At 41.4% G+C, this 11,180-nt stretch overlaps 1 protein-coding gene across 1 annotated transcript in view; it reads right to left on the reverse strand.

Moving 5' to 3' along the window:
- Positions 1-11,180, reverse strand: part of KCNQ3 (potassium voltage-gated channel subfamily Q member 3) — a 43,096-nt gene that overhangs the window by 18,514 nt on the left and 13,402 nt on the right. The window contains exons 4-9 of the mRNA XM_035903436.1: positions 10,755-10,927; positions 8,692-8,847; positions 7,215-7,325; positions 5,902-5,997; positions 4,437-4,531; positions 2,688-2,714 (exon numbers count right to left, since the gene is read on the reverse strand). Coding sequence (XP_035759329.1) covers positions 2,688-2,714; positions 4,437-4,531; positions 5,902-5,997; positions 7,215-7,325; positions 8,692-8,847; positions 10,755-10,927 — 658 coding nt within the window. The remainder of the gene's footprint in view (positions 1-2,687; positions 2,715-4,436; positions 4,532-5,901; positions 5,998-7,214; positions 7,326-8,691; positions 8,848-10,754; positions 10,928-11,180) is intronic.

Here is an 11,180-nt window from a genome sequence, read left to right on the forward strand (position 1 = left end):
CTTTACTGCTTAGAGGACCCAGCCTACTATCTAGCTCAAGGGCAGTCCATCATATCTCACATCTTCACAATTTTAGTTTAAAGGGAGCTTCAATAAAGTCTTGGGCTGCTGCCAAACTTTAATCACCTTTCTACTATCACAAGGCCTTCCCTGCAGCCTTGCCTTGGGATCCAACTCCTGAAACAGATTCTTCCACTCTGTTGTCTTCCCTGTGTTTTTCCTAAATGGTCTAAGAATAAGGAGCTGCATCTAGCTGTGACTTTGTCATGATGCCAGCTTCTCCTTCTGAGGAGCGATCCTAGAAGGATCTGTCGCAGAGTTCGACTCTACCACTCTGGAGTTCCTAAAGAGCTTTTGCACCACAGGATAGAAACCCTGCCACTTAGAGCACTACCCATCCTCAAATTTTCACACAGCCAGGCCTCATTTTTAGTTTAACTAGTTACATTTTCTGACTCATCTGGGAAAGCTTTGGACCAAATCTTCTCTCTCCTGTATCAGCCACAGTTCACACAATGCAGTTTATTACTACAGCTTTCTCATTAAGTACTTAACTGATGCAAGAACCTGGAGGCTGAGTGCACTTATGGGCTGTTCTCTCCACTAGGACTGCATTCCCTTATTGCTTATTTATTTCAATACAGCCTTAAAGGCAAACTGCAGTGGAATACAAGTAATACTTTCTTTACTAAATCATTGTAGGAGGAAGAATAATTTTTTTATTATTATTATCTGGTCTGTAAATAAGAGGTTTATGAGAGATGGGAGGTGGGACTGTCAAAACAACTGAATTTTATTGCTTAGTCCCATGTCTACTGAAGTCAGTGGATGCTCCCACAAGTGCCATCATTTTTGTATTTACCTGGAGGGTTTCCAATCCCTCTTATTGAATGCTTATTTCCGTAAACACATTCCTGTTAACAGGAAGGCTCCAATGCAGGTTTACTGATGATTTTGCTGAAGGTCATTACATATGTAATGACATAAAAGCAAGATATATCCAGCTAGAATGAGGGGCCCTGGGATTACAGTTTTAAAGACTTTGAGCTGTGAGTCGTACTTCTCAGGTTTTAATCCAATGCTTCAACAGAAAATGACGACTTCTACTGGCCTGAAAGATACAGTAACTCAGAAGCTACTCCATGAACTGTTCTATCACTGCAGGTGCAAGAGCTTCTCTAGGGAGGCTGTAACCAGCAGCAAACTACAGCAATCATTCACTTTCCTAATTTTAATCTGCTGCCACATGTGAGTCAGAACACATTTTGGCTCATGGTATGGAGTTACATACTCAAAAGGATTTTAGTTCCTAAGCTCTCTCCTACATATTAAGGGCCAAAATTCAGCTGCTGCCAATGCTGGAGATAGCTAAAATTTCCAGAAATTTACATTAATGCAACAGAGCTTGCCCGTGACTCTCTTTGACTGCTCATGGCAATCTTTGAAGAGGAGCAGGTTCGCTCATGACGATGGTGGCAGGAGGAAGAAGTAATCTTTTCCCAATAATTCAGCACTACAGCACTTGCCTGTATCATAAGAAAACTTGTGAAAGGTTTTTCTTTTCTGTTAAAGGAGGGTTGAACACAAAAAAATCATAGGAGAACAGCAAGTGTGAAATTGTTGGGCTTTTTTTTTTAAGCTTCCTCTATTGAAGCTGTCACGCATTGCATGAAATGTCTAAAACCCAAAAAGGTAACTTTTCATCAGGCCAGGGATGGGAACCCAGGCCTGACCTCTGACTAACAGTTTTCAAATTTTGCTACAATTCTTGCTCTTTTTCTCCCCACTGTAAATAAGGATGCAAATGGAAATAGCTTCAGCATGAGTCTGTGGAACTATTTATCCTTTAATTGCTATTGACTTTCATTGTGGGTGATCCATTGATAGCAGTTTAGAATTAAGCTTTTCATATTTTCAACCTAAAAGGTTGAATTATTTTATGTGCTTTTGAATCTGCAACTTAGCTGGAGGGGGTTATAAATATATAATTTCCATTTGAGACTTTGCAAGTTGACTGGCAATGACTGCTCTGTTGTAGTCTTCAATGACTGACCAGTATTGGGATCAATGATTCCTTCCCTGGAATCAATGGTTCCTTCATTCTCTTTGCTTGTACATTCCCCAAAGTGACTGGGAGCTTTCCCATCTGTTTCAGACCAAGGCCTCAAACCTAACATAGCTTTTGAGTCCTGCCAGAGAGATCAACTATCCTACTGATCCATCTTAGCCATCCATCTTAGTACTTATCATCAAGAAATCTTTGCATATGGTGAACTGACACAGGCTTGATCCCTTACACTGCAACATTGCTCTGTGCAGGACTGTTGAGCAATAAGATGAAGTGGAACTTTAAATTCACCCCAGAACAACCTGGATTCTAAACCTTGGCTCCATAGCATGGATCAGGCAGGAGAAATCGAGACCATGATTAATCATAACAAACAATAAAGCTGTTTACACACAACTAGCAAGCAACACTGCATTTGTATGATTAGCATTTTAGCTGTGTTGTTAAATTGAGAAAAAAGCAAGCAATTAGGAAATGGATTGGTTAATCATTTTTAATGACTACCTGTGGTGTTAGTAGCATGTTTTGGTTAACAGGTCATGATTCCACAAAGAACCATTTAACTTGCATCCTCCAATAACTGTATTAAAACAAAGCTATAATAATGGCAGCTACATACCTGGCAGTACCATCCAATTGCTCTTTCCTTTTACAGAAGAGAAGCAGCATTACAAGAAAGCAAGGAGAGAAGAATTACATAATAAATTCAACAGATTTTTTTAAACAGAATTTTCTAATCTATTCCTACTGTTTTATACCTCTTTTGTTCTGTGACCATAACTGACAGCAGAATAAAAGCTACATTTTCAATTGGCCATAAAGCAAAGAAAGCGATATAGGTTGCTGAAACCAATCTGTGCTGCTTAGACTGGCAATTTAGCCTTTGGTGAGAAGTGAACTCCCTTGCCCTCTCTCCCAGGACCTTGTCTGCAAAACACCTACTAAATTTCAGGTCGCATTTGAATCACAGAAGAACCTATGTACAATGAACAAGCTTGAAGTCACAGTAATGAATCTAGACTCCAGGCAAGCCTGAGAATTATTCTCTGAACAAAACCTGAGGTCAAGAAACCCTCTAGAAATGACTCTGTAATGGATAATGTGGGAATAGATAGAAAGTGAAAAGGGATAAATAGAAGGAAAGAAATGTACTGAGCCTTAACTGAACACTTGTGTTTTTTCTTGGAGATTTCCTTTTTGACCTAAGTGAAATCAATCCTAAATAAATGTATTGTGAATAAAACACAGAAGAGTTAATATTTGTAATTTTCTCTTTGTGAAGGTAGGAGCCTAGAATGCTTCTTCAAGTCAGTTTCGAGCAATAGCTGGGGCTGCAGTATTCGTGCAGTGAGCACAATTTGCATGTGGAGAGCTCTGTTTGAGCTTAGCAGTAGTTTAAGGGCACTTTTTGTCAGAATGAGACATAACAGCAAGTCCAGAATGAAAGTTTAAAGCATAAACTTGGATAAGTAATGCCCATTACTAGCAGCTGGTAGTCTATGGCTAAAAGTCTTGGCTTTCCTAGGTCCAACATTTTAAAATATTAAGAACTCAAGGTGAGGAAGGTGCCTTTTTGATAGGTAAGAAAAGTGAGGAACAGCCAGATTCATATCCATAAACATGTAAGTGTCCATTAAGTCTGAATGTCTTTCTGTATGCAATGCTTTCCACTGGACCCAGAAGTGGTGTTTAAAATAAAACCATGACCCCAAAAAAAGTTTCCTTATGAACCTTGAGTGAGTTAATAGTTTCAGTGGGAGACAGCATGCTTTGGCTGTCCTCCACTGAATTATTCTCTTGAGAAATTGATATTACCAAAATACAAGCATTTAACAAGCATTGATTATGTTCACATGCCATGGCCACCTCGGTGAACAACACAATTCTCAGGCCAGTTGAGTTAAAGAGGGAAAAGTAAGAATTTTCAGCATAGCCCATGTCTTAAAATGCACAACCACATGATAGAAGGTGCAAGAAGTACAGGCACTTCTGAAATCCAAGGCTAAAATTTTATCAGGATAAAAATTACAGAGGGAGAAATTGAGATTTCCAGGGCAAAAAACTTCAGAGTCTTACAAAAGGAAGCTGACGGTAAGGCAGCCTTCTCCCTTGTTTAATACCAACATGAGAGCCACTGATGGAGTTATCCATGTGCCCCTAATATATCCCACCAGGGGAAGGGAGAAGAATAGGATCCAGAAGCCAAAGAGCATGTTTTTCAATCTCAGCCAGGAAGTTAACTGGCAACTCTCTGTTACCTACAAAAGCTTCACCGATATATATAAAATCTATGCTTCGTATCCTGACTCATGCTTCACAGAAAATTATCATCAGGAGGTGGACAATGGGAGGTGGACAATGCACTTACCTGAAAAATGGAAATGACACAATTGATTCATAAAACCTCCAGGTAGCAACTAGATCAATCCTGTTTGGGTTAGTAGCATAGTATCTCCAAGCAGCCTGAATTACAAGGGAGAGGAAATAATTAGTGTTAGGCGAAGATATTCCCCAGGCTGACAGCAGCCAGGTGGTTTCAAAGAACATAATGATGCACCTGAGTGACTATTTGGAAATTAATTACTAATCAGCCATACCAAATGAGTGTCACTATATGAAGAATTTATTGACATTGGATTGTGATCTGGGAGGGCTGTTAAAGGAGGCAGGACATGAGAGAGAACCATTAATATCAACAGGACACTACATTTGACTAAACTGGTTTTATTCTCCTGCCTGCTACGTCTAAAAGAGTTTCAAGCACTGCTGGATTTTCCCAGTATTTCTGGATCTGCTTAAGCTAGTTTACTGTCTAACGTACCATCAGAGGAAATTTTGCTGAGCAATTTTCTATTTCAGCATTCCAATCAAAATTCTCTAAGCAGATACCTAAAAGAAATGCTGTAGCTAAATTAGCTACCTGCTAAGTGGAGATGCTTTAAAAGATGAACTCAGTTTGCCACTCATGCCAGCAGCCCCTTCTGTTTGCTAAGGAGTGTTTTTAATGAGAACAGCATAATATGCCACTCAGTCTGTTTCTTCCGAGGACCAGTTTCATCCTGAGCAGTCCTGAGCACCAACGCTTTCATCTGATACCACAGAAATTTTCTCTGTCCCTCTGTGGAAATGCTGCCATTTACTTCACTGCCATCAGGGTGTGCTCCACACCTACTAAGAGTAAGTCCTGTATAATTTGTCAGCTCCTAGACTAGTAATTTTAAGCTTAATTTTGTGAATTCATAGCGAAGATCATAAATGAAGTCTAAGTGAGCTAAGGAGTCTCTTCCCATTGAATCCTCTGATCGTCCAGTGACGTAACAGGAGATCCAGGGGGTGTTTCAGTTTTTACAAACCACACATACTATTTATGTCATTTGCCTTGATTGAAACTGTCACCATTTATTGCGTTACTTCTATTGCTGTTTTCACATCAATAACAACATAACTTTGTTTGCACATAAAAGCACTCTCTCAAGCGAACTGACAAAACCTGGAATTTGGAAAGAATACATTTTTGACAGCTTGTTTTCTGTGATTTTGTGGCACTGATGCAGAAGTTGGTTGATTTCTAGAAGCTAGCAGATGAGACCCTTCTAAAGACACTGTTCTTCTGAAAGATATTCTGGGAATCGAAAGATTCCTCAAAAACTGCAAGGACCACTGGATTATCTAGCTCAATGTGGAAAAACTGACTCCTTTACAAACACAGCTTCACACCTCCTGCAATGGGAAATGAGAATTTGGGCAGGGGGGGAAGCAGTGGCCCTTGTTAACATGACACAGCAGTCTTCATGCACAATGCTTTTTCAAGGAGGGGATAAGTGGCTGCAAACCTGAATGAGTTCAGCTGCTGGCTTTCTTCTTTTCTCAAAATGTTTTTGACGATGTTGCTCCTGGACCTTCAGTGCCAGCCCCGAGCCCAAAATGCCCTGAAAGCAAAAAGTGATGCAAGATATTAGACATTTCTTACTCAGAAGAAATGGATTAATAATGAGAGGAAACAGGTCTGTAGGTGGAGATGAATATGGCTACGTGGGACCTTGTATGGTACAGCGTACCTTTCTCACTGCTCTGCTCATGAGACATGAGTTTGTCATGATCCTTTCAAGGGCCACGGGCCACAGCAAATCGTTTTAAGGTCCTCAACAGCCTTCTTGAATGTCTACTGCCTTTCCAAGCTGCAGGTGTCCAGGTGGTATGTTATTTTCCACTCAGGGTAGAGTGAAACTGTGTCTGTGTGATAAAAGAGCTATGCTAACCATACTCTGGATTTGGGTGTGTGTGACTTCCCATCCTCTGTGAATTTTTTTCCAAGCCTCAATCTAAAAGCAAGATATCCTAAAATATGGACTTGGGATTGTTTCTGTTGCTATTCGGTCCATCTCACCCAGATCTTGTCTCATTCTTACCTGAGGACTTTGCAGACAAGGAAAATATTTGGCCTGGGTAATACAAGAGAACAAATATACTTTCAAAAGAAATATATAGATAATTTCTTCAGCAGTAGGATTCACCTGGCCAGATCAAAAATACCTGTACTGTTGCCTGCTATCTAAATTCCCCTTAATCTTAGTGAGTAGAAACAACACTTCCATGGTGGTGTCAGAGATCTCTAGGAAGGAAGGGGAACAGGTGACATGAAATGCTCTGCAGAGCTGCTCTAGTGACCACTGGTCTGTGATGATCACTCAGATGTAGATCTCCAGCTTGCAAGTGTTTAGAGCTGGGTAAAATGGGCCCAACCCTAATTATTAAAACAACAGCCCCCATATCCTTTAAAAACAGATCTTGTGTGGCTATGTCATACCAGTAAACTAACCCAGGACAGGGTACAGGCTCATGAACTGTTCTGTGATTTCCCAGACTGTTCACTTGCTGGATCAATTTTGTCCTCTACCAACAAGCACTGCCTCAGAAAATGGCCACAGATTGTTCGAGGAGTATTGGGGTCACATATTATTCCCAATAAGCTCTATGCAGAGTTGGGAAGAAAGGATTTTGATTTACTGATATAGACCAGCCCAAGTGTCTGAATCAATTCTTAAAAAGGGATTTTGATTCCACTGTCAGTTTTGATCACTTTACCTTCTTTTTGCAAGTGCACAGCACTGGGCTGTGCCTAACAGAGGAGGGGGAAGGTACTTACTGCAGGAAGAGCAAAGAAAGACACTCCAATTAGAGAGAACGTAGCTGCAATCAGCCGTCCCTCCCATGTTTTGGGGGTCTTGTCGCCATATCCAATCGTAGCAAGGGTGATCTGTGGGCAGAATGAGCAGGACTTCCCATGAGAAAACAAAGCCAACAGTTCTGCTTTAAATGCCACCATGAAACCTGCATAACTCTCTTAGCTCTATGGGTGCTTATGCACAACTTCTTAAAATAGTATCTTGACAATGGGCCAACCAATTTTTTGTAATGGCATCATAGTCCAGAGGGATTGCACCAGGGAGAAAAAATTTAGTCTTGAAGCAGCTGTCTCTTTAGGATGCATTTGGTGAGAGGAAACTCCATGTGACATTGCACGCAGAGTGAGTCTCCTGCCCATCATCAGTGCGCAGCTAGGAATGGGACTTGCCAGTTTACAGCTTGCAGAGCTTTAACAATCAGGGCTACCTCTCCCTGAAGTCTCAGTCTGTGTAAAACAGAGATGACTGTGAAAACTTACTCCTTTTCTTTGCTACTTTGCAGCTGTGTACATTTTTCTCACCAGTGAGGCTCTACCTAAATGTCTGAGATACATGAAAATATCCAGGTGTTCTAGGCAACACTTGGGACCTTTTGGTTAATAATGGTGGGGAGGGATCTTACCACTTGTGAGTGAACTGCAGTAAATAAAGAAATGCTGCTGAATTTTAGTCACAGCTTGATATAGACTCCTCTAACTACTGGTAGCAAATCAACGTTAATTTTGTCTGCCAGGTAGCAGGAATATTTTGTGATCAAGTGAGCAGCTGCGCAAACCGATACTTCTCTCTTCATTGGAAGAGACAAGAACAGATGTATCAAAGGTCCCTCTTGCTCAGTATCGTACCACGAATATCATTCCCTGAGTGATTCTTGGGGAATGCATGTAAGACAAAAAAGAAGTGTTAAGTTATCCTTCACAGAGACATTTTGGACTTGTTAAATTTCATTCCATTATTCATTGCCCAATGCTCCAATCTATCTAGACCCTTCTGCAAGGCCTCTTGTCCCTCAAGAGAGACAACAGCACTTCCCAGTTTGGCCATCTCTGATTTTGCCATTTTCTGAGGGATGTATCTCTCACAGGCAGGATACTGCTGTCATGACAGCTAGGTATCCCATAGGCATAGGCTCTGCAGTGCAGTTATACCCAAAGAGACTTTCCTCTAAAAGAGAGGTTTCCTGGAAGCCAATGGCACAGACTGATTTTTGAAAAGGGTTTAAGCATCTAAGGGCCTTCATCTGACTGAAAATCAGCAGGGGTGTAAGTTCTTTTAATTAGTTGTAGGGGCATCCTTACTTTGGTAATATTATACCAGTAACATGTTCCTCACCCAAATTTAGCAGCATCTATACTGTAATCCTTAACATCAATACTTCATCTCCTCTTGGGTATGAAGTTTTTAAGAAGGGGTTAAGGTATTTTTGGAGACACTTACCAGTCCCCACCACAGTGCATCTGCATAGGTTTCAAACTCTTCCTTCATCTCCACCCCATTAGCATCCTTTTCAGGAACATCTTTTTCAACCAGATAAACAAGAAACGAGGATAGGATGAGTGTCAGGAACCCAATGTACCAAGCAGTGATGAGTTCCTGCAAAAGAAACAGATGGACAAAGGAGGGGCTGAAAACAGTCTCAATACCCACAGTGGCAGAGTAAACGTCAGGAGAAGAGAAAAGCACTGAGGTTAACAGCAGAGCTGTCGCTGCTGGCTTGGTCACAGTCCATGACCAGCCCACCTCAGCACTTACTGGGAAATAATGCAGAGATTTACAAGAATTAGCCCTTACATGGCATCTTCCTTGGGAACAGCTTGGAGCAATCTGCAGTTCCAGTTCTGCATAAAGCTGGATTAAGGGCTTAGCTGCACACATGATACGGGGTGCTGCAGGGCTCTGTCCCTGAGCAGGCAAATCAACAGCTCTCCCATCTCCCTACCTCCATAAAGCCAAGGCTGCAGGACGCAGTTTCTTTCCTCTAGTAATATCAGAGCGGGTTCTGAGGTATGATTTCACCATGAATTGATGCAATAAGAACAGACTTTGAAAATTGTCTGTGTGAAAACAAACCTGAGCTTCCTTGTTTTAGAGGGAGTGACTACAGTGGAGTGTGTGGCTAATCCTACTGAGGTGGGAGATGCAGCAACCCAAGTTCAAATCCCAGCAATGTCTGAAACAAAGCAGAAACTGTTTTGGTGAAGGTCTTCACAAGTGGGTAAAAAATCAATATTCCTTTTGTTTTCTGAGAACTGCATGTGCAAGAAAAAAAAAAAGGTTGTAGCTGAGAATTTCATAACTGAGTCTTGAGACAAGTCAGCTTTTTTGGCTGATTTCTGCTGTGCAACCACAGAAGGAAATTTGTTGGCTAACCTTCTTACCAAAATTGTTTCTTTAGTGTCTCCAGTGAAGCAAAGTTCTTGCAACCCCTTCTTATCTCCTACAGCCAGCAGAGGTCCAAAGGGTGGTTGTTGGGAATCAAACAAGGAACATCTGAATGAAATCCCACACAATGAAGCCTTAAACAATTTCTAAACAATGTCTTTGGCACAGAGACTTCTTCCATGATCTCAGTTTCCTGAGAAACATTTTTGACATAGTGTTTATGTGCCATCTGCCTTGTAGCAAGTTTATATAGGGAAGAAACAGAAGTTGGTATGAAATGAAGCAGGGTGGGTATCCCTATCAGCCACTACAAAGAAGCAAAGTCTAATTATGCTGTGCCAGCTGGCATTTTAATTTTCAAAAACCCCTAAAATGTCAGGAATGTCATTCATGGATAAGAAAAAGCAGTATGTAGCACAGAATATCTGCAATTTTTCTACACCCTGTGCAGATGAGAAATCTCATCTTGAGGATTTTTATGCAGATAGTTTTTAACTTGTAATAATGTTTGGAGAAAATGAAGGAACACAACGTATCTGTCTGGTGTGAGACAGGATGTGTCTGACTATAGCATCAAGTTAGACTGAGCAAAGATGATTTTAGCAATTTTGTCTGTCTGGGTTCACACTGTTTGCATCTTTGTGTTGCCTGACCCATGTTTCCAAAGAGAAATTATACCAGTATCTCCCTCTGAAACCACATTTCTGCTAGCCAGACTCTTTCCATCCCTCTGGAGTCCTGCTCCATCTGTTGATCAGACAAGTCTGAGAAGCCACTACAAACATGTCGCAAATACAGAGGCATTTCTGTCAAAGATTTCAACATACTTCACTGTTAAAGGGATGTCCCTGCTCTCATTCAGTGTAAAGGCAAAATTCCTGTTGTAATGAGTGTGGGAATGAACACCCTGTCTTGTCACTTCCCAGCACCACTTTTGAGTAGGGAAGAGTAAAAGAAGGGGTAGAAATGGTTCCAAGAATGGAAGAGGAAATAAAGCTGCAAGGACAAACCTATTGCTTGAACTATAAGACATAATCCCAAAGCACTACTGTACCTGTGCATCCCCTCTCTGTCCCTTCAGTGTCTCTCCCCCAATCCCCTGTAAGCTCCTCACTTACTTTGCTGTGTGCACAAATGGCTGATCCCAAAAGTTTCCATGTACCGCCCCGCCTGTCCATTCGGAGCATCCGTAGGATCTGAAGGAAGCGAAGGCTTCTGAGAGATGTGGCCAGAACATTGCCCTGGTTCCCAACAGCAACCACTGGCACTGAAGCAATCAGCACAAAGATATCTGCAAAGCAAAAAGAACAAAGCCTGCCAACAAAAGTGGCCCCATCACCTGCTTCTTAATCCCATCTGGTTGTGCTGCAAATTTCCCTGGACAAATTTTAAAGCTGCCTGAAAATCCCTTTTCTTGCCAATTAAACAGATATCTGCACCTGCCACACAGTCGGCAGCATGCACAGACCCCACCAGAAAGCCTCGTAATCTCTTTACAGATCGATGCACTGGACTTGAAACACTGTCTGAGCTGTCTTAGGGAT

Source organism: Egretta garzetta, unplaced genomic scaffold (assembly GCF_000687185.1).
Source record: "Egretta garzetta isolate BGI_Z169 unplaced genomic scaffold, ASM68718v1 scaffold50, whole genome shotgun sequence".
Classification (NCBI taxonomy): domain Eukaryota; kingdom Metazoa; phylum Chordata; class Aves; order Pelecaniformes; family Ardeidae; genus Egretta; species Egretta garzetta.